The sequence below is a fragment of the Camelus ferus genome, chromosome 18, assembly GCF_009834535.1.
Source record: "Camelus ferus isolate YT-003-E chromosome 18, BCGSAC_Cfer_1.0, whole genome shotgun sequence".
Taxonomy (NCBI): domain Eukaryota; kingdom Metazoa; phylum Chordata; class Mammalia; order Artiodactyla; family Camelidae; genus Camelus; species Camelus ferus.
Window position 1 is genome coordinate 12,844,665 of NC_045713.1, and position 25,555 is coordinate 12,870,219.

At 50.1% G+C, this 25,555-nt stretch overlaps 2 protein-coding genes and 1 long non-coding RNA gene across 18 annotated transcripts in view; 2 read left to right on the top strand and 1 right to left on the bottom strand.

The window, feature by feature from the left end:
- TRRAP (transformation/transcription domain associated protein) overlaps positions 1–1,815 on the top strand; it is a 97,117-nt gene extending 95,302 nt beyond the window's left edge. For 10 of the 13 annotated variants that reach the window (XM_032460051.1, XM_032460057.1, XM_032460054.1 and 7 more), the window contains one exon: positions 724–1,815. In XM_032460051.1, the coding sequence (XP_032315942.1) occupies positions 724–1,008 (285 nt within the window). In that variant the 3' untranslated portion in view covers positions 1,009–1,815. The remainder of the gene's footprint in view (positions 1–723) is intronic. The other 3 variants (XM_032460055.1, XM_032460059.1, XM_032460062.1) reach the window with 2 other exon arrangements.
- Positions 1,816–6,525: 4,710 nt separating this feature from the next.
- On the top strand, positions 6,526–10,222 carry LOC116657522. Its single transcript, XR_004312645.1, has 3 exons — positions 6,526–6,755; positions 7,304–7,443; positions 9,120–10,222. It is a non-coding gene; the product is annotated as an uncharacterized LOC116657522 (long non-coding RNA).
- Positions 10,223–13,088: 2,866 nt separating this feature from the next.
- SMURF1 (SMAD specific E3 ubiquitin protein ligase 1) overlaps positions 13,089–25,555 on the bottom strand; it is a 102,329-nt gene continuing 89,862 nt past the window's right edge. For 3 of the 4 annotated variants that reach the window (XM_032460069.1, XM_032460068.1, XM_032460065.1), the window contains 7 exons: positions 22,753–22,867; positions 21,373–21,551; positions 20,244–20,381; positions 19,344–19,464; positions 18,209–18,410; positions 16,843–16,927; positions 13,089–16,197 (listed from right to left, as the gene is read on the bottom strand). In XM_032460069.1, the coding sequence (XP_032315960.1) occupies positions 16,098–16,197; positions 16,843–16,927; positions 18,209–18,410; positions 19,344–19,464; positions 20,244–20,381; positions 21,373–21,551; positions 22,753–22,867 (940 nt within the window). In that variant the 3' untranslated portion in view covers positions 13,089–16,097. The remainder of the gene's footprint in view (positions 16,198–16,842; positions 16,928–18,208; positions 18,411–19,343; positions 19,465–20,243; positions 20,382–21,372; positions 21,552–22,752; positions 22,868–25,555) is intronic. The other variant, XM_032460067.1, reaches the window with a different exon arrangement.

Here is a 25,555-nt window from a genome sequence, read left to right on the forward strand (position 1 = left end):
CGGGACCGGAGCCTTCCCCAGACCGCAGGCCCATGCTCCTCCGCAGCCTGGCTGGGGCGAGTGCCTTGACAGCAGGCTAGTGTGTAGACCTGCTGTGTGGGAATCTCTTCTAAAAACACGTTGCGTTGGTGCCAGGTAACACAGAACAAAACCCTCAGTGAACCGGTCCCAAGTCACTGTTAAACAGCCCTGGGCGCCTGATGAAGCCCTCTGTCCGCACCTTCCGACCATGATGAGGGGTGCCATGCGACACCCCGGTTCATGAAGATCCACACGTCATCTCTCCATCCTGAATATGCCACCAGCTGGCCTCTGGGTTCCCCGGCCCTTCTCCTTCTTTGGTCCTTCTCCCTCCCTCCTGCACTGGCTCTCGTCCTGCAGCAAACACCCCCCACCCCCCGCAGGACCCAGTTCCCACACACTGACCCTTGACCCCAGCAGGAGGCAATGCTGCTTGCTCCCCCCCACCCCCACCCCCTTTCTTCAACTTAGAACCCCCAGGTGGTCATCGGTATGGCTCTCAGCACCCGTGGGAAGTCCAGCATTGGCAGAGCCCCTCCCTCTGCAGGCTCCTCACAAAGACACACAGCCGTGCTGGCGGTGGTGGCCCCACCAGAGTGGCCATGACGCTCCCACCCGCCGTGGCTGGGCTGCCTTGCTGGGAAGCTGCCCTCCGGGTCATTGCTGGTTCAACACGGGTCATTTCCTTCTCTCCTCGCACAGGTGGATGGCATCCTGAAAACTGTGCTTCGGGACGAGATCATCGCTTGGCACAAAAAAACGCAGGAGGACACTTCGTCTCCTCTCTCGGCCGCCGGGCAGCCCGAGAACATGGACAGCCAGCAGCTGGTCTCCCTGGTCCAGAAAGCCGTCACGGCCATCATGACACGCCTGCACAACCTCGCCCAGTTCGAAGGCGGGGAGAGCAAAGTGAACACCCTGGTGGCCGCTGCCAACAGCCTAGACAACCTGTGCCGCATGGACCCCGCCTGGCACCCCTGGCTGTGAGCGCCCTCTGCCTCGCTCAGCCTCCTGCGGCCACCCTGCCATCGACTGGCTGCATTATTTCCCTGACGGTGTGTGCGCGAGAGGGTGAGTCTCATTGCAGAGGGGCTGAGCTGTCACGGAGGCCAGGCGGTTAGACGTGGGAGCGGAGACTCATCGGAGCTTTTAAGGTAACTTTGAAGAAACCAGGATCCCCTGGTATAGAATTTCTCTGTGAATTCTTTTCTATTGTGTCCCTCTCTCCTCCGTGTGAGTGTACAGACTGAACTCTGGAAAACACTTCTGCACCATCCATCCGTCCGTTTTTAACTCTCAGAAGTTACACCTCCCAGGAGCTTCGTGCTTTTGTACAGAACTTTGTAACAAGTGTACAGAAAACCCACTTTGGTAGAGAAACAAGAAATTATGAACAAACTGTGCTGGATTTCCTTTAAGCACAGACTTGTATGCTGTGTGTAGCCAGCCGTGGGAGTGCCGTGAGCGTCGGGCGTGGACGCTCAGGGCTCAGCCCCGTGGGCCGCGCTGCCCCCCCGTGTCGGAGCTGGGTTCCACGGCAGGAGATGGGCCCTGAGAGCTGGCGGTGAGCCTTAGTTTGCAGGCTGGCTCTCTGGGCGTCTCCTAGACGTTTACTATCACTGTACCTGGAAACAAAAACAAGACCACATATGTTCCTTTTTAATTTAAAAAGAAGTAACGAAGGTTTGGTTGCTAATTCCAGTCTGTTCACATTTTTATAAATACGAACATTGAGGATGTTCTATCTAAATTTGTACAGTGTGATTTTTTTAGAATAAATATTTTATAAAAGGACGTGTTGTTTCTGTGAGGTGTTTCCTCTGCCCCTCGGGGCCGGGGCCAGCGTGGCCTGTGGCCCAGTTGACTCCGTGGTGATGGACTCTAGTCTGAACCACTCGGCATGTTCTGTGATGCTGACCCAAAATGCTGGTCCTGACTGCCTGGGTGTCTGCAGCGCAGCCATCTGGTCTCTCAGCTTTGTTTACATATTTCAGGGCAGCTGCAGTGACACCTGGGTGCAGAAGGAAGATGCCCTGCTCCCTGTGCCCAGGGCCTCATCTCGAGCTGTGCCCCCGGCGGGGCTGCTCCCCGGTGCTTGGAGCCCCACTCTGAGCGCTCAGCTCTACCGGCTCGGCCTCCTTCATCTCGTCCGTCAGCACCTCAGTGACCCAAGCAGGAGGGCCCTGGTCCGGAGGACACGGGAGGGACGTTTCCCAACATGGGCTATAATGTCAGCAGGGTGAGAGACTGAGGCAGGACAGCGGGGAAGGGGCTGCGACTTTAGTTCTAAAACTGTTCTAATTCTGAATTTGTAAAGACTCATCCCATCGGGAAGTGCTGTCTGCTGTAAGGAGGCCTTCCTGTCCCCCTTGTCCCAGGCCTTCCCTGTCCCCCTTGTCCCAGGCCTTCCTGTCCCCCTTGTCCCAGACCTTCCTTGTCCCCCTTGTCCCAGGCCTTCCCTGTCCCCCTTGTCCCAGGCCTTCCTGTCCCCCTTGTCCCAGACCTTCCTTGTCCCCCTTGTCCCAGGCCTTCCCTGTCCCCCTTGTCCCAGGCCTTCCTGTCCCCCTTGTCCCAGACCTTCCTTGTCCCCCTTGTCCCAGGCCTTCCCTGTCCCCCTTGTCCCAGGCCTTCCCTGTCCCCCTTGTCCCAGGCCTTCCTGTCCCCCTTGTCCCAGACCTTCCTTGTCCCCCTTGTCCCAGGCCTTCCCTGTCCCCCTTGTCCCAGGCCTTCCCTGTCCCCCTTGTCCCAGGCCTTCCTGTCCCCCTTGTCCCAGGCCTTCCCTGTCCCCCTTGTCCCAGGCCTTCCCTGTCCCCCTTGTCCCAGGCCTTCCTGTCCCCCTTGTCCCAGGCCTTCCCTGTCCCCCTTGTCCCAGGCCTTCCCTGTCCCCCTTGTCCCAGGCCTTCCCTGTCCCCCTTGTCCCAGGCCTTCCTGTCCCCCTTGTCCCAGGCCTTCCCTGTCCCCCTTGTCCCAGGCCTTCCCTGTCCCCTTTGTCCCAGGCTAGCGCAGGGTGAAGCCTGCAGCTGAGTTCACCCAAGTCTCACCACGAAGTCCAGCCCAAGGAGCATAAATGTGCTAGAATCAACGAAAGCTTCAGCCTGAGGCAGTGCTGGGTTTTGAGTGGGACTCGTTTGCGGTGGGCGGGCCGACAGCTACAACTTGAAGTCACTGTGCTGGCCTCCAGTCCTGGGAAGCAGATGGGCCCATCGCCCCAAGGCGGCGGCCCTCTTCACAGAGAGGGGATGGATGCCAGCTCGGGACCAATAGCTCGCCCAAGGTCCACAGTCCCAGAGCCAATCATGGAGAAACAAGCTGAACTTTCTGTCCACCTGGACCCCCAAGCCCCCAGGCTGCATCCTGGAGCATGGATGGAGGCCGAGGGGCCAGGTTTTATCCATCTGCCTGGACTCTCCCATATTTTCCTTGGAGCTAATTATGAGTTATTTTACAATTACTTGGGGGGCTGTTTTTGTGAGAAAGTGTCTTGGATTCCGGGTGGCAGGAGCCACACTTATGAAGTGACAGGTGAGTGCAGACTGTCAACCGACCCGCAGCATCGAGCAGCCGTCAGGCTCGAGGGGGAAGGCGCCTGTGTGTCTGACCATCCTCACTGCACAAGGCCTCTCAAGCTGGGGTCAGGACTCATTTGAAAGAAGCTGGAGTTGCCTGTGTGCTCTTGGAGACCTGGCATGGGGCCCGGTGGCTGCAGAGATGTGTGGGCAGCATCTGGGTGAAGGGAGGTTTGTTTCTCCTCAGCTGGGAAAGCTGGAGTTGTGCTGGTGAGAAGGGGCCTGGGTTCCACCCCAGGCTCGCCCACCCCGGGTCCCCGACACTGACCCTCTTCCCAAGGACGGAAAGCCAGCCTCGGAACAGCCCGGGCAGGAGAGCGCTCCCGGTGGAGCCCCAGCACCTCCTGCACGCCATCTCTGCGTCGTGGTGTTGGGAGCGCTGAGCCAGTGCCCTGGGGACCACGAACCTCCACGTTCTCACCCAGGAGTGGCATCGCGGGGACCTGGGCCCGCGGGAGCCGAGGAAGGTCAGAGAAAGGGCTCGTTTACGGGGGCCCACAAGTGGTAGATGCCCCCAGTTCTCCAAACACTACTGCAAGGTAAGTACTATTAGTAGGCTTTTTCTTTTATTGTAAAATACATGTAAGAAAATTTACCATTTAAACCATTTTCACGTGTACAGTTCAGTGGCGTTCAGTTCATTCACACTGCTGTGTAACCATCACCGCCATCCTTCTCCAGAGCTTTTTTCATCATCCCCAACAGCAACGCTGTTCGCGTTAAGCACTGACTCCCCGTTCCTGGCCACCCCAGCCCCAGGCTAACACTTTTCTCTGAATTTGACTAGGAATCTCACATACATAGACTCACCTGTATTTGTTCCGTGACTGGCTTATTCCCCTGAGTGTAACACAGCACGTGACAACTTCCTTCCTCTGTGAGGCTGAGCATTGCATTGCACGTATACACCACGTTGTGTGCAGCCATCCATCCATCGATGGGCCCCTGGGTTGCCTTCATCTTTTGGCCATTGTCACTAAGGCTGCTATGAACATGGGTATTTTGGGGGGAGTCGAAATACCTGTTCAACTCCTAACTTTGAATCCTTTGGGGGACTATACCCAGAAGTGGAATTGCTGGGTTATATATATTAGTGGTTCTATTTTTCATATTTTGAGGAACCTCCATTCAGTTTTCCATAGTGGCGGTACCATTTTACGTCCCCACCAGCAGTGCACAAGGGTTCCAGTTTCTCTGCATCCTTGCCAACACTTGTTTTCTGATTAAAAAAAAAACCCATTTGTCTCTTGATAAGAACCATCCTAATGGGTGGCAAGTGCCACCTGCTTCCCTGTGGCTTTGGTTTGCGCGTTTCCCTCGTTGCTGGTGATCTTGGGCCTCTTTTCATGTGCTTATGGAATGTTTGTGTACCTTTGAAGAAATGTAAATTGAAATTGTTGCTTACTGTTTTTCTAAGTTGTAGGAGTTCCTTCTACACCCTGGATCTTAAGCCCTTATCAGATACATTCAGGTTTACAGGTGGTGGTCGCCCACCCCTGAGGTTTGCTCTTTCCTTCTGCTGACAGTGTCCTTTCTTGCACATTTAAAATTTTGATTTAGTTAAAAGTTTATCTAGTTTTTCTTTTGTTGCCTGTGCTTTTTGGTGCCAAATCCAGTGTCATGAAGCCTTTCCCCAGTGTTTCTTCTAAAGAGTTTTATAGTTTTAGTTCTTGTTTAGGTCTTTGATCCATTTTGAGTTAATTTTTATATATAGTATGAGGTAAAGGTTCAGCTTCATTTTTTGTCATGTGGATCTCCAGTTTTCCAAGCAAGATTTGTTAAAACTGCCTTTCCCATTGAATGGTCTTGGCACCCATGTCAAAAATCACTTGACTATATTTGAGGTGGCTTATTTCTGGGTTCTCTGTTCACTTCCATTGATCTATACGCCTGTCTTTATGACAGTATAATACCATGTTTATTACTGTAGCTTTGTGGTAAGTGTTGAATTCAGGAAGCATTGAGACCCCCAACATTGTTCAAGATTGTCTTGGCTAGTTGGCGGCCCCTGTGATTTCATATGCGTCTTAGGAGGGACTTTTCTGTCTGCAAAAAGCATTGTTGGGATTTTTATATGGATTGCGTTGAATCTGCAGATCATTTTGGGTAGTAATGATGTCTTAACATGATTAAGTCTTCCAACTCATGAACCTAGAGTGTCTTCCCATAAGTGTCTCTTCTAATTTCTTTCACTATAATTTTACAGTTTTCAGTGTCCAAGTCTTTCATTTCCTTGGTTAAGTTTCTTCCTATTTTATTCTTTTTGATACTACTGTAAATGGAATTGTGAATTTCTTTTTCAGATTCTTCATAGCAGATAGAAACACAGGTGATTTTTTTTTAAGTTGAAGTTTTGTTGATTTACAATGTTGTTCCTGGTGTACAGCATAGTGATTTCAATTATACATAACATTATTTTTTCATGTTCTTTTTTCATTATAGGACATTACAAGATATTGAATGTAGTTCCCTGAGCTATACATTAGGACCTTGTTGTTTATCTATTTTATATATAGTAGTTTGTGAAACACAGTTGGTTTTTGTATGTAGGTTTTTATCCTCCAACTTGGCTAAATTCATTTTAGTACTGGCAATTTTGTTTGTTTGTTTGCTTCTCTTCCTGATTAAAAACATTTGTTTTAAAATAGTGTTGGCAGATATTTTCTTAGAAAGAAAACCACTTTAGTTGTCGGGCAAACATGGTAAAAAGTATGAACACAAGCCTTAGTCTAGTTTCTTGAAGGAAAGATTGAAAACTAAGGGGTCTGAAGTGCTTCACTTAAAAAGCGGATACGGGGGACGAAACACCTCACGACTACGTGAGATGTCTTGTAATCGGGTGAGACAGAGTTTTCATCTGCAAGCTTATATTTAATAGAGTCAAAAAAAATGTAGACCCTGTATCATGTATACGTATAGATGGAAAAATCTTAAATATCATGAAATGTAATTCAGGACTATTTTTACTCCTACACCTCATAAATGTAGTGACAAAATATTTGTGTGTGGCCCAACCTGGTTATCATGTATTCTTCTTCTTACATGTTTTTGCACAACATGAATTCTTCACAGTGAATCATCTAGAGCTGCTATATCCGTCTTGAACTTACCAGCCCACCTTCAGATGACGTTCTAGCACTTCCCCCGTAACGTAAGAATCTTACAACTGTAAGCTTCCATTTTCCCTCCATCCTTTGTGCTACTAATGTTATGTATTTTATTTCTGTATATATTATTAGCTCCAAATACATTAATAATAATTTTATATATACTTTATATATTATATATATATTTATTATATATAATTATATATATATAGTTTTTTTATTATTATTATTATTATTATTATTATTTGGACCAGACCATGCATTCTTAACAGGAGTGGATGCTCTGCTTCCCCTATTTGTTATTGATGTTTCAAATTACATCCTTACATATTGTGTACCCATGAACATAGATTATATAATTAGGTTTTATGCATTTACCTTTAAATCATGTCGAAAATTAAAAGTGGAACTACAAAACGAAATTACAATAACATTTGTCTGTGTATTTACCTTTACTGGAGAACTTTGTATTTTCATATATCTCTGAGTCTAGCATCTTTTCATTTCGGTCTACCTTTAAGCATTCCTTGTAGAGCACATCCAGTGGTAATGAATTCCTCCAGCTTTTGTTTATCTGGAAATGTCTTAATTTCTTTCTCATTTTTGAAGGACAGTTTTGCCAAATACAGAAAACTTGGTTGACAGTTTCTTCTTTCAGCACTTTAAACATATTGTCCCACTACCTTCCAATCTTCAAGGTTTCTGCTGGGAAACCTGCTGATAATCTTAATGAGGATCCCATGTATATGGTGAGTAGTTTTTTTTGTTTGTTTTTTGTTGTTGTTGTCATTGCTTTTTGCTGCTTTAAAGATTTTCTCTTTGGCTTTTGGCTTTCGCAAGTTTGATTATAATGTGTCTCGGTGTCTCTTTGGGTTTATTCTATGCGCAGTCCCTGAGCCTGCTGGATTTATAGATCCATGTCTTTCGTAGGTTGGGGAAGTTTTCAACTACAACTCTTGAAATAATTTTTATGTCCCTTTCTCTAACCTCTGGGACTCCTATAATGCATATTTTGGCCCACTTGGTGGTGTCCCTTAAGTACTTTAGTCTTTCTTCTTCTGAAAAGAAGTTTCTTCTTTTTACTTTCTGCTCTTCTGATCTAATGATTTCAAACAACAAACAACCTGTCTTCAAATTCATTAATTCTTTCTTCTGTCTGTTCAAGTCTGCTAGTGAATTTTTCCACTCATTTCTTGTAGTTTTCAGCTCCAGAATTTCTATTTGGTTCTTTTTTTCTTTCTTCAATAATTTCTTTTTTTTTTTTTTGGTTTTTAAAAATGATTATTTATTTAATTGAAGTATAGTTGATGTATAATTTTATGTTACAGGTGTACAATATAGTGACCCACAATTTCTAAATGTTATATACTCCACTGACAGTTATTATAAAATATTGGCTATATTCCCTGTGTTGTACAATATATCTGTGTTGCTTATTTTATACATAGTAGTTTGTACCTCTTAATTCCCTGCCCCTATGTTGGCCCTCCCCCCGGCCCCACTAGTTTATTCTATATATCTGTTTCTTTTTTGTTATATTCACTAGTTTGTTTTATTTTTTAGAGTCTACATATAAGTGATATGTTACAGTATTTGTCTTTCTCTAACTTATTTCACTTAGCATAATACCCTCCAAATCCATCCATGTTGTTGCAAATGACAAAATTTTATTCTTTTTTATGGCTGAGTAGTATTACACTGTGTGTATTTACCATGTCTTCTTTATCCATTCTTCTGTTGATGGACACTTTGGTTGCCTCTGTATCTTGGCAATTGTAAATAATGCTGCTGTGAACATTGGGACTTTTGTCTAAGAATTTTGGTCTCTTTCCCAGGTTTCAGCTCTTCCTGTGCATGTCCAGTCTTTCACATTGCTTCAGAAAGATTCTCCTCTCGCTTTTCACAGGGAATTCACTCTTGATTGAATATTCAGTAGAAATTCGTTTATCTCAGTGCAGTTTCTACCAGAATTTCTACATATCATATTCTATCACTTTTTTTAATAGAATCATAAAGGAAATGGGAAATTTATAATATCCAGGTTCTGTTTCCAGCACAAGCTTTCTTAGTTATGTGATCATGAGTTACTGCATTGATTTTTTTGAGTAAAGGAGTTCTCTGTCTCAGGAATTAGAGCCCGATTCCTGCTGTGCTGCAAGAATGATTCAAACTTCATCTGTTTCACTCAGGGAACAACTTGCTGACATTTGCCATCTCTGTCCACCATTCACCACCACCCGGACCAAGGGACCTTGCATTTTCAGGGGCCCAGAAGGCTTCCTCGGGCCCCTCCTCACAAGTCACTTGTCTCAGACAGAAGGACTGTCCTGACGCCATGTCATTTTGTCTGATTCTTTTGTCAACATTTTTGAGAACTGTGTGTTCCTGTATTAGTTAATCTTTTTATTTTAATCTAATTTTACAGATAAGGAAATAGAGGCTCAAGAGTTAAAGTAACAACCCAAGATGACACACCTGAGGACTATGAGCTTGATTCAAAGTCAAGACTCTCCCAACTCCTCGCTAGTCCTGCCCAGTCTCCTGGGAGGAGCCCCAAGAGAGACCCTGGTTCTGAAAAGTGTTGGCCCAGCACACCAGGCAGCAGGGAGCCCTTGCCCAGGTCCCCTGCGCCTCCCAGGGCAGCCGACTGCCGTTTCCCAGCAGAGGTTGCCCCGGTTCTCAGGACGGCTCCTGGCTGGATGGGAGAAGAGGCAGCAGTGCACCACTGTGGGTGCACAGAGTGCTCCAGGAGCACGGAGGGGAGCGAGATGCAGAAAGGTGAGACCTGTCTGTGGAAAGCAGCAGTTTCCTGTGCATGTTAACAATGGACAGTAGGAGCCATGATGGCGGGGACTTCATGTCCACATGGACTGATGCTCCTGGGAGGGATGTGCCACTGTTCCTCCTCTACAAGTAAGCCAGCGCAGGCACAGCTGAGGCGGTGTGTCCGAGGTCAGGTCACAAAGCCAGGGTCGATCCCAGGTCCTGACTGCTCTGAGCACGGCCTCTTGAGGGTGTATGCAGATACATCTGTTTCCTATCGTTGGTGGGACACGGAGGACAAGTGGGCTGCCTGAGGGGAGGCCGGTGCTCACGCTGGAGGAGGAAGGGTGGAGGGACAAGCCGGAAAGTTCCAAGCAGCAGACTTAAAGTCATCAAGGTAGCAGGCAGGGCCAGTGTGGGGACCCAGATAGCTGCACTGACTTGTCTCCCAATTACCTAGTGAGAACCTTGAGATCAATTAAAACCTGAAGAGATTCAGACTTTCTCAGTAGAAAGGCCCAGCTCAGCCAGGGCAGAGCCACTCACAGCAGAGCGCAGACACGCCCTGAGTCCAGGGACTGTGGCGGCCAGGAGACAGAAAGACGCACGTGACTGGTGTGATGTCGAGGAAGATGGCGGAGTAGGAAGCGGCAGGAACCCATCCCCGCTTAGACGAGAACCAGAGCGGCAGAGTCTGTCTGAGGTGGCTCTTCTGGGACTCTGGAGCCCATCTGAACGCTTGCAACTTCCCAGGGAGAGCATGGCTGGTAAATTGCAGTTAACTGTCAGTTCCATTAAGTGTGGTAGTGGCTGCCCTCCCCGCCCCCTGCCCCGAGGGGTCAGCCATGCCTGTGTTCTGGGTGCAACTGGCTGGAGCCGGGGGAGGTGATGAGGAGCTTGTCCTCCAACGATCCTGGCCTGTGTTCTCATCACTGACGGCTGCTTCTGATCCAGGAGGTGCAGACCCCGGTGCGCAGCTGCTGGTGAACCCCCCAGAGCAGAGCTGTAAAGCTGAAGGGCCTTCCGGGCATTTGAGGAACAGCTTCAGTTGTTTGGCTCTCAAAATGGGAAAAGGGGGAAAATATAACCAAACAATTAAGGATTAAGAAATTCAGAAGCAACCGCAGGGGCAACCTCTGTGGCCTTAGGATGGTCTCCTGCCAAAAACTAGTAAGCAGCCAGGACCTGCAGTCACAAAACCACAAGAAAATTAATTCTGCTGACAACCCGAAGGAGCCTGGGGGGCTTCCTCTCTGGTTGGGCCTCGACAGGGGAGTGCAGACTGGCTGGTGCCTCGAGGGCGGCCGTGTGAGGCCCTGGGCAGGGGACCGAGTTACTCTGGGAGTCCTGATCTATGAACAGTGTGATAACAAACGTATGTTGTTAAACATAACAACAGCAGCAGCAAAGACAAAGAGCTGGCCGTGTAAACAAAGGAATTCAGAAAGTTCACACCCAGGGAAACACAGGGTCAGGAGAGACCTGAGAAGACCTTACACTTCCACCTCAGGCTGGTCAGACACTTCCGACAACTGGAAACCAACCCCCAACCCTGAGGACGGAGGAGAGTCTGATTCCATGTTTACATGATCAGAGTCAAATGTCCAGTTTTCAACAAAAAGTCATAGGCACACAGAGAGACCAGGAAGTGTGGCCCAGTCTAAGAAGCAAATTAAATGAATAGAAACTGTCACTGGAGAAGCACAGACAGCAGACAGACTCTAAAACAACTATCCGAAAGCACTAAAGGAAGACACGGACAAAGACAGGAAAACTATATGTATATCGTTGTATCAGTAAAGAGGTAAAAGTTATAAAAAGGAACCAAATCCACATTAGGTTGTTATAACTTTAGGATGTCGAGTACAGTCCCCGTGGAAACCACAAAGAAAGCATCTACAGAAAATTCACAAAAGCAAATGAGAAGGGAAAAAGTCACCATAAAAAAAAATCAAACACAGAAGGCGGCAGTTAACGGAGGAAGTGAGGGGTAGGTATACAGAAAATGAAAAATAATTACGTACTTTAAATGTATTAAATGCTGTCACCAAGACACAGAGATTGAAGATGGCAGATCCAGGACACTCCAGGCCCTTGCTGCCCACACAAGTCACTGTCCCTCATCAGTACTGATGCAAAAGTCTTCAACACAATATTAGCAAACTGAATCCAACAGCATAGTAAAAGGATTATACATCACAACAAAGCAGGAATTATTCCTGGAATGCAAGGATCACCCAACATACAAAAGTCAATCAGTGTAAAATACCACATTAACAGAATAAGGGGGAAAATCAAATGGTTATCTCAGTTGATGCAGCAGAACCATTTGACAGAATTCTACACCTTACCATGATAAAAATACTCAACAAACTAAGACTGAAGGAAACTTCCTCAACATAGTAAAAGCCACATATGACAAACCCACAGCTAATATACTCAACGGTGAAAGACTGAAAGCTTTTCCACTCAGATCAGGAACCAGACAAGGATGCCCACCTTCACTACTTCTATTCAGCGTAGCAACTGGAGGTCCTACTCAGAGCAATTAGCAAGAAAAAGAAAAGGCATCCAAATTGGAAGGGAAGAAATAAAATTACGTTTGCAGACAATGTGATTTTATGTGTAGAAAACCCTAAGATTACACACATTTAGAACTAATAAATGAAATCAACAAAGTTGAAGGATACAAAAATCAACACACCAAAATCAGTAGTTTCTATATGCTAACAATGAACAATCTGAAAAGAAAACTGAGAAGACAATTCCATTTAAAATAGCATTGAAAAGAATACAATAGTTAGGAATAAACTTAACCAAGGAGGCAAAAGACTTATACACAAAACTACAGAACACTGCTGAAAGAAATTAAAGAGGCTACAGAAATTAATCTGTAGAGTCTCTGGGTACCATGGCCTGGTCAAGCTGCCACACAGAATTCACGATCACACCAGGTGTTCCTCAAATGAATGGAAAAAGAGGAGTATTATTCAGCCATAAAAAAGAATAAAAACTTGACATGTTCCCACATGGAGGGACCTTGAAAATGTTATGCTACAGGAAGTAAGTCACAGAAGGACAAATAATTTATGATTCCACTTCTATGAAGTACCTCGAATAGGCAAATTCATAGAGGCAGAAAGAATGGAGGTTACTGGGGGCGGTGAGGAGGAGGAATGGGAGTTACTAGCCGATGGGCAGAGTTGCAGTTTGGGGAGATGACGACATCTGGGTATATAGATGGTGATGATTATACAATATCATGAATTATTTAATGCCACTACATTGTACACTTATCAGTGGTTAATATCAATATACAAATTGATATTATGTATATTTTACCATGATAAAAATATTTTAAAAAGAGAAATAAGAACCCAAACTAATAAACAAGATCAGTGTGTGAAGGGGAAGTCAGCAGGTTCAAAACTGTCTCCACCCCTAGGTTTTTGCTCAGCAAGACCTTCCAGCTGCCTGCCGTGTTCTCGTCGGTCCCTCCTCCGATTCCAGCCTCAAGTTCGCCTCTTACCCTTAGGAGGGCTTTGTCACATTACTGACTTCCTTGCTTGTGGGATGGTTTAAAAAAAAAAAAAGTTGGAACCTCACTTCCACACCAAGTAAGAGACGCCAGAAATGTAAAGTTGTAGTTTATTGCGTGTGTAACAAAACGAGCCTGCCACCCAGGCCCGGCCTGCTGTGCAGTCACGGCCTATGTTGTTTCCAGCTGGTTCCATAACCACATCAAATAGAACTAGTATTTCTTTAAATACTTTTGATTTTGACATAAAACAGAACATTAGTGTACAACTTTCACAAAATAAATCGGCAATAAAAACAGTGGGAAGAGTAACAAGGATAGCAGCAACACGCAAGACGTTACAAAATAAATTAAAAATACATTATAAAGTGGTTGAGAAACAAAAATAAACAAATTTTAAAAATTCATACTATGTTTCGGGAAGGCTGCCGTGTGGGGCACACCTGGCTGCGGCTGGGGTGGGGGCGTGTCCTCGGACAGCTCAGAGCTGAGGACCACCTGCCCTGCGCGCGGCCCGCGAGGCCCCTCCCTCCTCCTGCCCACGCGCTGGCAGAGCGGCGGTTTGCTGCTTCCCTGAGGGTGGCTGAGGACCGCTGGTGAGGGCAGGCCTGAGAGGCGGGCCCTGAAGCATCTGGGCAGAGGGGCGAGGGGACCGGTGGGCCGTCTAGGGTTCCCGAGAGGGGTGGCCGATGGGAGGGTTCACCAGACCCAAAGTGGAGTAACCGGGAGCCTGGACCACCTGGGGCCACACTGTTCTTTGGTGGGGGAGGGAGGTTCAGAGGCCCAGTCCACGGTGAACAGTTAAGGTTCTGGGAGTGCAGTGCCACTGACCGGCCTGTTTGGCAAGAGGGAACTAGGGCTCTGGAAGGTTCTGTTCTGTCAGGCTCCACCCGCACAGCTGCTGAGGGTGCCCAGGCCCAAGTGCAAGTAGGAAAGCAGAGACCAGGCCTCATGGTGGGCAACGCGTGTGTCCCCAGCTGCCCATGGAGGAGCCAGGACACGACCCCCTGGATCTTGCTGAGGTGACCCGACGCAGGAGAGCAGCCTGGGGCCGGCAGAGGCGCTGTCCCCCTCCTCCTCACAGCAGGAAGGTAGCATTAAAGAACGTAGATGCCACATTCCTGTTTCCAGATGTTTTCAACCACTGGACCCTTGTTTCCCTCCTAATTACCAGGGATTGTGGCCGACGCCACAGGAAAACCAGGTGGGTCTTCCTCCCTCAGTCTTGGTGTCTCAGTTCCCGAGGACATCTCCTCCTCCCGGTTTGGGTTCTCATTAGAGAGACCCGTGGGGGGGGGGTCTGTTATCATTCATTTCCTCACTCCTCCCAAGAAGACCCCAAGAGAGGACTGCGTGGCGTCACAGGAGCCAGCTTCTAGAACACCCTCGAGTATCGTGGTAAATGACACACAGGAGAGCCCAACAAGCAGGACTTGAAGGGGACAGTGCACAGGCGGCCTGGCCTTCCACGCTGGACCCCCCATCTCCCCCTGCAGTTAGCGGCACCGGCCTCTTTCCGATCCCAGAACTTCAGCAAGGAGCCCGGAAGCCTGGCTCCCTCCGCTCCTGGAACCACAGCCCGCAACTGGCAGCCCCCGAACGTCAGACCACAGGCCGCTTCCAGGTCAAGCAAAAGAACCACAGCAAGACGCAGAGGGTCCGGATGCCTCCACACCCAGCACGCTAACAGGTGTTAGTGACGACAAGGACAGCAACTCGGCCAGGAAGCTCCCCGCCCCCACCTCAGACCCGCAAGCTGGACCCCGGCCCCACATCCGGGAACCTCAACAACAAAGCTTCAGCAGTGAAATGTCTCACTAATGACCTGCCTGCACTTGCCCGAAAACAAACACAACAACAAACCAGACGGGAAAACTTGTTGCCGCCGCTCTTTCCGCTCCAGTTTAGCTGTCTGAAGTCACACCACTTGCTAAAATATTGTTGGAACTTTTGTGCAAATTGGGAAACGGTGTTAGAAACAGGGTCGAGGCGGCCCTGGCCTTGCTCTTTGTGCAGAGACGGCCAGGGAAGTGAATCGAGGAGCAACTGTTACCGTCACCATTAGGCGCTGGGGAAGTGGGCTGGACGGGCCCGGGCAGAGCTGCCCCTCTGTGGGCATGTTTATACCCACAACCCGCTTTCTGTAAAACAGCAACTTGGCGTGGGTTTGGGTCATGAGGTTCCCTCCCTCTCTCCCTTTTAAGCTAGTCGGCCCCGAGCCTGAAGCTACGATGACAATCCCGTCCTGTGAGCGCAGCGCGCGGCACTTTCCGATGGTTTGTTAATTTCGAGTGAACCAGCGACGCCCTTCGGGGGGCAGGGGGCACAGCGCCTGGTGCATGGACCTGAGGCTGGTTTTGGCCTTTTACAAGCTCCATTATGTGGTGTTTTCACTGGGAAAATATTTCGAACTGGACAGATAATGTGGCTAAAGGGACTCTTAAAAGAAAAGATCACTCTTCTCTATGCAGAACAAATTTTTCAGCCAGGATACCCTGAAAAGAAATGCCCGGGCCTCAAGCGAGCGCTGCCCTCCTCCCTTACCTTTCCAAAAGGGAAGTGCATTTTTGACTCCAGCTTCCTGCCGTGCCAGAATTCCAAGAAGCATATATTCTACGGTTACTGTTCGCTTAGAAGTCCATCTGTTACCCAGAGCAGGCTGCTGGATGGGGAATTTGGAATCTGAGCTGCTGGACTTGAAAAGAGCCTCAGGTCTGCTCTGAGACAGAAGAGCTAGGGTAGCCCAGCTTCGTGCCGAGACCCCCAGAAAGACCACAGGGCTGGGAGCCTGTCCCCGTCAGTGTCAGAACCGTAGCAGAACATCCTGTGTAACCGAAGCCAGTGCTAAACCTGGCTTGTTTTATTGGATGGGTGATGGGAGGGGGTGGGAGTTCTGTCAAAGGAGGAAAACGTGGGTGGGAGCCACCAACCAAAGTCCCCCCGCCCCCCTTTCTCCCCCCACAAAAAGGAGGGGCGACAAGCCTTTCCCTCAGGTCATCGAGAATTCCAGAGCCTCAGCCAGCGTCGCAGGCCGGAGGCGCACAGAGCCGTGCGCTTTGGGCTGGTGGTCGTGAGCTAGAACCTGGCGCCTCTGGTTGCTCCTCACTCCACCGCGAACCCACAGGTCTCCTCCACGGCCGTCAGCAGCTTCTCGTAAAGCTTCTCGTACGACTCGTAAGGTGGGATGTCGATCCGGTTAAAGCTGGAACAGGACAGAAAAGCGAGAGTCGCTGGGGGGCGGCCCGGTCTGAGGACCTGCTCTAAGGACAGGGACAGGGACAGGCAGGACGTGCATGTGTGCGCATGCACGGGGAGAGAGGCCGAGAGGAGGGCAGAGCAGAGTTTTCCACTCCCCTCGGTTCCCAATCAGGAACCTTCCGTTGCATGTCGGTGCATCTCGGGGACTCCTGGAACTGGTCCTCCTGAGCCAGAGGTGGCTTTCTTCTCCATAAATGGTTCCAAGACAAACTATGTAATTTGATTTTTAGACTATAGAGAAATTTGTCTGCTACAGATATTATATAACTAAAAATTTAGGGAGGAAACAATTTTCAGTACACCAGTGCTGTGCATCTGTCATTGGCGGAGTCCCAGGAAGGAAAATGGGGCCCAGGAAGGTCAAAACAAAGAAGACCCACAACTCCAAGTTTCAAACTGCACCTCTTCCTACTGACAGGTGTGCGTGCACAGACACACACGCCCGCTTGGGCAGCGAGGCCCGCAAAGTGAGGACAGAGCCGTGGGAGTGGCTTGAGCATCAATCCCATCTCAACCGGGTTCCTGGGAGCCTTCGCTACCCCTCAGGGGGGCTGCCCCGCTGCAGAGCCGCCGGCGGGGCCGGGCTTACCAGGTGTGGGCCTTGGGGAGGTTGTCCGTGTTGGCGTCGATCAGGTGGATGGTGAAGAGCCGGGGCCCTGCGGCGCCTGTAGAACCTTACCAGACGACATTCTAGTCAACGCACTTCAGGGGTGGCGCCCGGCCTGCGGCGGCCACCCCCTCGGCCCGGGGTTCACGTGGCCCCAGGAGCCCCTGCCAGGTTTCAGGATCCTCTCCCAAAGGCCATGAAGTGACTAATCTCAAACCTTTTAGAAAATCCCAGGGGCAGGAGGAGCAAGGACTGGCGAGAACTCTCCTACTACCCCTGACCGTGAGCCTGCTCCAGGGCAGGTGCTGGAAAACCCTGACATCACTGGTAGTTTTTTAAGAAAACAGAAATGTTCAGCAGGCAGGCCTGCTGTCAGCAGGAAACTTCCCCAGGTGGAGGCCAGTGGAAAAGGAAAAAGACACTGACGCCTAGGACCCAAGGCCCAGGGAAGAGAAGTAACTTCTCTCACTCCAAGGGGTCCTTGAAACAAGGACGAGGTGACAGGGACTGTTCTACACAGGAGATCTACCTGCTGTCACTAATTTACTCAACTTAGTATCCAGTGTTCTCAACTGTAATATATTCATATTATTCACCTTGCTCCTTCTGGCTCCCAGGGTTATCAAGTGACAAAAACCTGAAATTTTACAAATCACAGGGCCAGGGAGAAACCTGCAAGGACCTTCCCGGTTGGCTGTGCTGCCCATGAGGCCCTCTAGGCCCCACCAGAGGCTCAAAAGCTTCAGCGTGTCCAGCCTCCCACCTCCCCTGTCTCCAACCCCCAACTCTAGACCTGGGTGAGCCAGGGACCCAGTCAGAGCCAGAAGGAGTGAGAGAGAGGCCGGGTTCCTAACTGGACAGTGGGGCCCGTCAGGCAGTCCACTTGCACAGATGAGGGAACTGAGGGCCAGGGAGGACCCCTGGAACTCATGACCCCGTGGCAGCAGGAGGCTCGGTCTCTGGATCCTCAGGCCAGGCCTCTCTCTGTCTCAGGACTGCAGGTGGAGAGCTGCAGACTCAGAAATTAATCCACGGTGCACTTTTAACACGGATTTCTTCCCCCAAACTCTTGTGACTATTTGTACCCTCCCATTATCAACCAGCTCTGCTGGGGGCGGGGAGGCTCCACTGAGCCTTCCTGGCTCAGGTCCTTCCAGACCCAGCCCTGTGGGGGCACCAGGCCAGCCAGCACCCTCTGTTGCTGCAAAGACCCAGGCCCACCACTTGTCACGCAATAATATGGCCTGCTTTCTGGTCAAAGGTTGGGGACAAGCACCCCCATGGCCCCAGTCCTCCTCCCTCCTACCCCGCCCGCTGCAGCCACCAGCCCCACCTCCACGTCAGTCACCTTGCAGGGCCTTAAAGCCCTGGAGAGGGACCCGCGTGGACCCGGTCACGAACTGCAGGAGCCTGGCCCTCCTCTCCTCATCAAAGGTCTCCACCGCCTGCCAGAACCACCGGACCACGTTGCTGTCGGCCCCGCAGTGCTTCAGCCGCGTGTTGGACTTCCAGTCATCCAGGTCGATCTTGTCCAGGCCACCAATAATCAACTGCAGGCCAGGAGGGCGGGTTATTGCCCCACCACGCGGGCGACCAACGCCGCCAGGCCCCCAGCACCTGGCACTCAATATGGCATCCAGAGCCGGACAGGCGCTCCCACAGCAGAGCAGCAGCTGTGGCCCAGCCAGCTGGACACGTGGCCAGACAGCGAGACAGACACACACAACGGGCCTGAAGCTCCATCTGCACCCCCACCCGCTGCCACCCGAGAGCTCCGGACAGAAGTCCTCTTCCGTCCAAGTCTGTCTGTGTGTCTGTGTCTGCGTGTCTGTGTGTGTGTCTGCACTGCTCTGGGGAGGAGTGAATACGAAAGAATAGACCAGAAGGACCGCACGGGCTGACTGTAAGGCGGGGCCGCCCCACACGATCTCTCGGGGACACTCGGGGATACGTGGGGTTTAAGGTCTGAAAGAAGGGACTGGAGCAAGCTAGGTGCTCGTTTCTCAACGCACTAAACAAGTTCACCCCGGAGCTACCGCTCCACCTCAGGGAGGTGCCTCCAGGCCCAGAGCTCCAGGCATCACACAGGGGCAGAAAGACCCAGAACGGTTTTAAAGGCTGAGCCACCGGGCACCAGAGCTGGATGAGACGTGAATGAATCGCTTTGTTCAGGGCGGTGAGGACCGATGAGAGAAGACAGTAAGGCTACATTCTGAGCCTGTGGGAGAAGCTGGCTGTGGTCATCTCCTCCCTCCAAGGGGGCCCCGCAGGAGGGACAGGGGAGCCTCTACTGCTGGAGATGGTGAAAATCACGAGGAGCCCCGGAACACCCCAAACAACAGCCCAAGAACTATCCAGGTTCCCTGCCACCCAGCAGGTACCAGGCCTTGTCCCCCCGCTCACCCTCCTGGCCCCCGGCCCCAGCCTGGCCCCAGCCTGGCCCTGGGAGTGAGGAGACACCGAGGACCTGCGAGAGCACCCACCTCCAGCTCCTTCTGGTCAAAAGGCTTCAGTAAGTGTTGAGGGATGAGCTCATTAAACCCCTTCTGAAGAGCTAGGAACTGGGCTTCGATGCCTCTCATAAACCTCCAATTTACGTATAACCTGAAAGGGAAATTCACAAGTTGGAAGCAATATCAAATGGTTCATGACATTTTTTTTCCCTCTGTTAGTTGGTTCTGATATCAGCTGATCCCTGCCCGCCAGGCCTCCCCTAACCAGGAGGAGAACCCCACCGGTCGGTGGTCTCCCACCGAAGAATCAGGTTCAAAGTAAACCAGCCCTCTGTTAGAACTGCTGATTCTTTGCTTAACATAACGTGAGAGCCGACCTGACCTGTTACCGAGGTCAGAGTTTAAAAGTATGTTTGAAAATAAAATACAGGCCACTGGAAGAACTACACGCCAGTCTGACAGCATGAGCACAGACACAGCCGTGTGTCTCTGAACTTCCCAGGTAAGTGATTAGCCATTCATTTGCCTTAAGAGGTGGGAAAACACTAACAGAAGTAGACTTCCTGGAGACTGAGCTCAAGGGAAGTTCCAGGCCTCCTTCTCCCTCCTCTGGTTGCCACCATCCCACCCAGAATCGGGCAGTCACTTGAGTCTTCACCCCTCTTGTGTGTGGGTGGGGGCTCTGGGGTCATTACTCCCCATTTAACAGGTCAGCCCTGGTGACATCAGGGCTCCTCCACGGGGAGCCCCCAGCACTGAACCCACCGGTCTCTGCGGTTAACATGAGTCTGGTCACAAGTGCTGGTGGGGACAGACGAGCCTCACACAGTAAAGGAGCCTCAAAGATCTGAATGTGAACCCCCCTGCCCAGGACAGTCCCAGGCACCTGGACACCCTGGCGGCGACCACCCAGGTCCCCTGGGACGTTACCGGACATATTCTTTCTTGTTCTCCTCGGTGACAGGTACGTTTCTGCCGTTGGGTTTCAGTTCATGCTGGAGAATCCTCCCGAAAGCATTGTGCTCCACGCAGAATGTGTGGTCCAGCACAGGGGTGATGTCGTTCTCTCTGAGGGGGGACGAGACAGGCGTCATTCAGGCTTGGGCCACCATGTGGCAGCGGATGGAACATTGAATCAACAACAGGGGGCGGAGAGAGACGGCGCTGGCGACAGCGGGCACGGAGCTCAGGTGGGGCAGGGAAGGGCCCCAGTGCCAGCTGTGTCCCTGACGCCCGGCTTTCTCTTCATGGAAGGAGGGGGATCTTATGAGACACGGCAACCTGACTGCTTCGTGCCCTGAGTCTTGAAGCAGATGGGAGGGAAGAATCCAGGGGAAACTGAGTCGAAGGGAAGCCACACCAAGGAAGGAAACGCTGTTTCCCAGCGCTCACAGCAGCCTTTCCAAGCACTTCACCTCCAAGAAGCACTTGAAAGTCAGAACCAGATCCTCAATCTGCCCTATTTTTTTAAACACAGAGGGACAGGTTTGCTACGGGCTGAAGGCCCTGGCTGCGCAGGCCAGCATCTCCAACTGGGACAGGTGAAAGGAGGCAGAGGGATGCAGCCACGATCAAGTCCTGGGTGTGCGCCCTGTGACAGAGCCTGGGCCTCTCACCCCTGTGATGGCTCATTCACCAGGACCTGCGACACCTATGGCTGGCCGGGTACCTGTGCCTGCTGCTTTTAAGAGAGTTTTAGGATAATCCTAAAACAAAGTATTAGGGGGTTTTGATACTTTCTTAGCCTCTCTAGAGACTGACTGGGGACACCTCGAGTGTCAAACAAACCACCAGGCCTGGGGTTTAACATTCATAATCATAACAATTCAAGGAAACAAAAGAAACTAGTCCACGAAGAGAAACTGGCCAAACATTACGAGCAAAATAAGTCAATTAAGTATTTTTGTTAAACCTACTTTTCTTTCTCTTCTCCAATTTCACATCCATCCCCAAAATATATACAGAGAGGTACACACACCAAATACGTGTACTCAGCGTGCACTGAGACGGGCGACCACGAATGAAGTTTCAATTAACTGAGCAGTGAGTCGGTACTTACAGAATCCACACTAAGCTCTTATGTAGTTCTGGGTCCACTGATTCCAAGTCAGACAGCTGGATGGGTTTCCCCAGGAGCTGTTTGTAGAAGGGAACTGTGAACCCCCCATTGATGTAGTGTCCATGGAACACAGCGAGGCCCATGATCCGACCCACAAAATGGAAATAAGACAAATGGTCCTGTAGGGGGCACCAGAGAACATGAATTTGTTAGAAAAATGACCCGCCCAGGTGGGTGGCTACCTCATGCTGGGGAGAACTGTCCCGCAGGCAACCAGTTACTCACAGGCTGTGCTCAGGGCCAAGTGAACAGAGGCTGAGGAGGCAGTCAAAATCAGAGCACAGCTTTTGGCAAGATCATCTGAACAACATTTTATTTGCCCTTGTTCAAACACCTTCTCAGAGCTGCTGCCTAACTTGTGGGCCCCCGTGCAAAATGAAAATGCAGAACCCCTTATTCAAAGACTAAGAATTTCAACATGGTGGCGACAGAGACCAACCCAAGGGTGGGCCCTGCTCAGAGCAGGACCTGGCGGGCACAGGTCACATGCCCAGGAAGCTGCTGGCTTCTCCCTCCTGCTGCCCCACAAGGAAATAGAGAGCAAAAGGCAGTCCCCACTTCCTCCTCTGGCACCCCTCCCCCGCCTCACAAAAAGGAGAAAAAAATTCCAAATGGAGGGGGGAGGGGAGGGACACAGGAAAACAACTGAACAACCCGAGTGAGCGAGCCCTCCTAGAACCCGCGGTGCTCTGCTCTGTAACTAGGGGACCTCCCACTTCTACTCCCAGGTGGGAATTAGAATCAGACGATTAGTCAATTTCCAACAACTTCCATGCTGGTAGAAGTTTCTGTCCCAGGTGAGCGTGCGCAGAGCGGAGCTCGGCTCTGACCGCGCCTGGGCTGCCCCACGGGAGAGCCCCCCGCGCCCGCTGGCCGACCCTGACCCAGCCACTCCCACCCCACGCTTATTTCTCATCTCTAAAACAAGCAGCTAAGGGTTCCAATGATGGAAATATTCCTATTTTGAGTGGGAGGAGGATGGACTCTGGAACCCACTTCTCAGAATGACACTGTCAACAAGTCGGCCGTCCAGCCCCAGTTCCCTCAAAGGGCAATAAAGTGCTTTGGGTCTATGAGCAGCTCAGGTTCTCTCCTTCTCTTGTTCCCCCTGGAACGACATTCTCAGTGACCCCAGCACTGCAAACGCGGGACTGACACCCGCCACCTGAATCCACATCTCCCCCTACCCTTGGGTATGTTAGTTACCACGGACTGTGAGTAAGTCTGTGATGAATAAACCAAGGCTTGAGATCGAAACTGAAAATCCACTTAAGAAATTTTTCAACTTAATTTCCTACCTTTTTATTCATTCATACTTACAGGGTTGATGGAAGAATCTGGGTTGATCTGCAGCATGTAAATGTTGTCCGTAGAGTATTGGAAGAGCCCATAATATGGATTTAACATCTCATGGCACAATAAATAAAGCCACTCCCTAGAAACAACCACACCACCACAACATTTTAAAACCTCCTGGTTTGAGATCTTAACAAAAGGACTGATTCACTCTGCCCTAGAAAACCAAACTGGTAAGGCTGCCTGGCTCTGAGAGGTGATTTGGACAGACTGGGCAAGTAAACCTACTGAAGTAAAAAACAACTTCTGGTGGTATCAGAAACGGATTTTCTGACCCAAATTCCAACAACTCAGACACTAAGAAAGAACCGTGGTTGCCTGGAATTGGGAGCAGCTTAAAAGTACCGGGTCCTCCGCAGTCTGGCAGCTTCCCTGGACCGCAGCTCTGGTTTCTCTGCTCCTTTGCAAAGATCAGAATCTCAGAGGAGGATGTTAATGACGTGGTAATAACCAACAGAAGTGCAGTAAGAAGCAGTTTGAGCCTACTTTGATTTTACAAGGGTGCGTGCACATCCACACATCCACAAAACAGAGGAAGTACAAACGCGGAGCCAGGAAGGATTTACACTAAGCACGCTGACGGCAGGCAGTTAACTAGAGAATCGGCATTCCGGGCATTTTCATTTTTTCCTTTGCTTCTTTCTAGTTTTTAAATTCTTACTGTAACATGTTATTAATATTTAAATAAGGAGAAAAGATCTCCGAGGCTGGGGAGGAAGGGATTCTATAAGAACGACTTCCGCTCTCAGCATTTTCTTTCCTGTTGAATTCTTATGTTTTGCCATAAGCACTTCTCATTTTTCTCATTTAAAAGATTAGTTTACAATTTTAAAATGTTAATTCTAAGAGTTTTAAAATCTGGATGGGGGTACGTAAGAATTAATGATCTTCTGAATTCCTTTGTGTTTGAATTCTTTCGTTAGAACAAAGTCCCAAATCAGAATCAAATGACAAGACACTCTCAACAGAAGCTGTGTGACTCAGTTGCTGAGGTCACACTGTGATGAGCCCAGGCATGGGGGGTGAGTGTGTACGGGGCCTCTACACACTGCTCTGTAGCCTTCTGTCCCTTCTACCCAAAACTCCTTTCAACGGATGAATCTCATTAAGATAGCAGCCCCAGGTTTCATTCTGGAATTTCTTACTCTTTCAACTAGAAAAGACAGCAAATTGAGAAAATACGAAAGGATAAGCATGGACGCAAATCATCTGTCCAAGAAAATTGTGAAAACACACACAAAATGATCACACCAACACAAAGTTACGTGTCTAACGCCAAAGAACAGCGAGGAACCGCTGAAGAGATGCAGCTCCAACCTCACGAAGCCTGGTTCCTAGAAAGGCAGCGCTTCCCAGCTCTAGTGCCCTGATTCATCCCTGAGTCTTGGGGTTTATGAAGAACTGTTTTCATAAAAGCCAAGGGCCTGCAACTGTCTAGACAGGAAGTGATTAAAACACAAGCAAACATTCTGACGGCGCCGAGGACGAGGTATAGAGGCCTGTGAGGCATGTTCTGGAAGTGGCTGGGGAAGAGCTGACTACACAGGCAAGAGGGAGACCCTGGGAAGATGAGTGCAGAGCGATTCTCACCCATCACGTAAGGGACACAGACACACGTGTGTGTAATGCACTGACACCTCTCCTCAGCCCTCCAAGCTCAGTAGGACCCCCTCGGACGTGAGGAAGGCTTGAGGCTGGAACAATGCGGAGAGATCAGACTTAAGGCAGACAAGCAGAGTCACAGCTCCGCCCGTGGCAGCGTCCTGTTCATCGAGGGAGCTTCACCGAGGCTCGTCTCCACGTGCAAGACTTGGTAACTACGGAGAAGGCAGACGAAGCAAACTGCTACCAAACCGCCCCTCGCCAAGCTCGACACCTGCCTGCTAGACATCTACAACCCAGCCACGCAAAGGAATAGAGGTAAATTGAAACAGTGTGGGATACTGAACTCTCGAGACGTTCTGGAGATCATAAAGGAAAAGGGTAGAAAAGAAGGTGTGATTTGATTTGAATTTAGGACAAATATGAATGACTAAACAGGAAGATTCTCCCTGAAAAGGGGGCCAGAGAGCCTACACCTTAGTCAGGAAACGGAGTCAGCGTTTTCAAGGGCAAACAGACGTGACATCTGCCAGGAGAAAGAAGGCTCCTAGCATCAATATTGAGACGATCAAGGAGGAAACTTGGGACAATCTTGAAAGAAAAAGCGTGCCTGTGGAGAGGCAGTCAGTGTGAGCTCGCTGTCAGGGAAGCGCAGCCTTCCCCGTACCTCTCATCCCGGCAGGACTCAAAACCGGAGGGGCGGGACAGGGAGACAGAGGGCCACAGTGACGGGAAGAAGTTGGCGGAATGATTCGGTTCTGGGGCCACAGGGCACATTATGACTTTTTCCATTTTAATTATTTACTTTTGGCTGCTGAAAAAAAATCCCAAATCTACCCAGAAACCTAATAAGACCCCTACAACGCTCCCTGGAACATAACTGTGCGGGGAGACCCAGCACAGAGCACTGCGGGGCTGCGGATCTGCTTTTGTAAGTGGCAAGGGCGCGAGGCCCTCCTACCCCGACTCCCCAAGACAGGGCCACCGTCACACGTCCACACAGGAACGTGGCTCCGCTTGTAGCATCTACTGGAGTCGTGGTTTCACACTCACTTGTGTAATTCTTTGATTAGTGCCTGGACCTCAACAGACTGCGGAGTCCTTTGCACGGTGAGCCTGGAGGGACGGAGGGGGCAGGGGATACGTCACCTTGCTCGCACTGCAT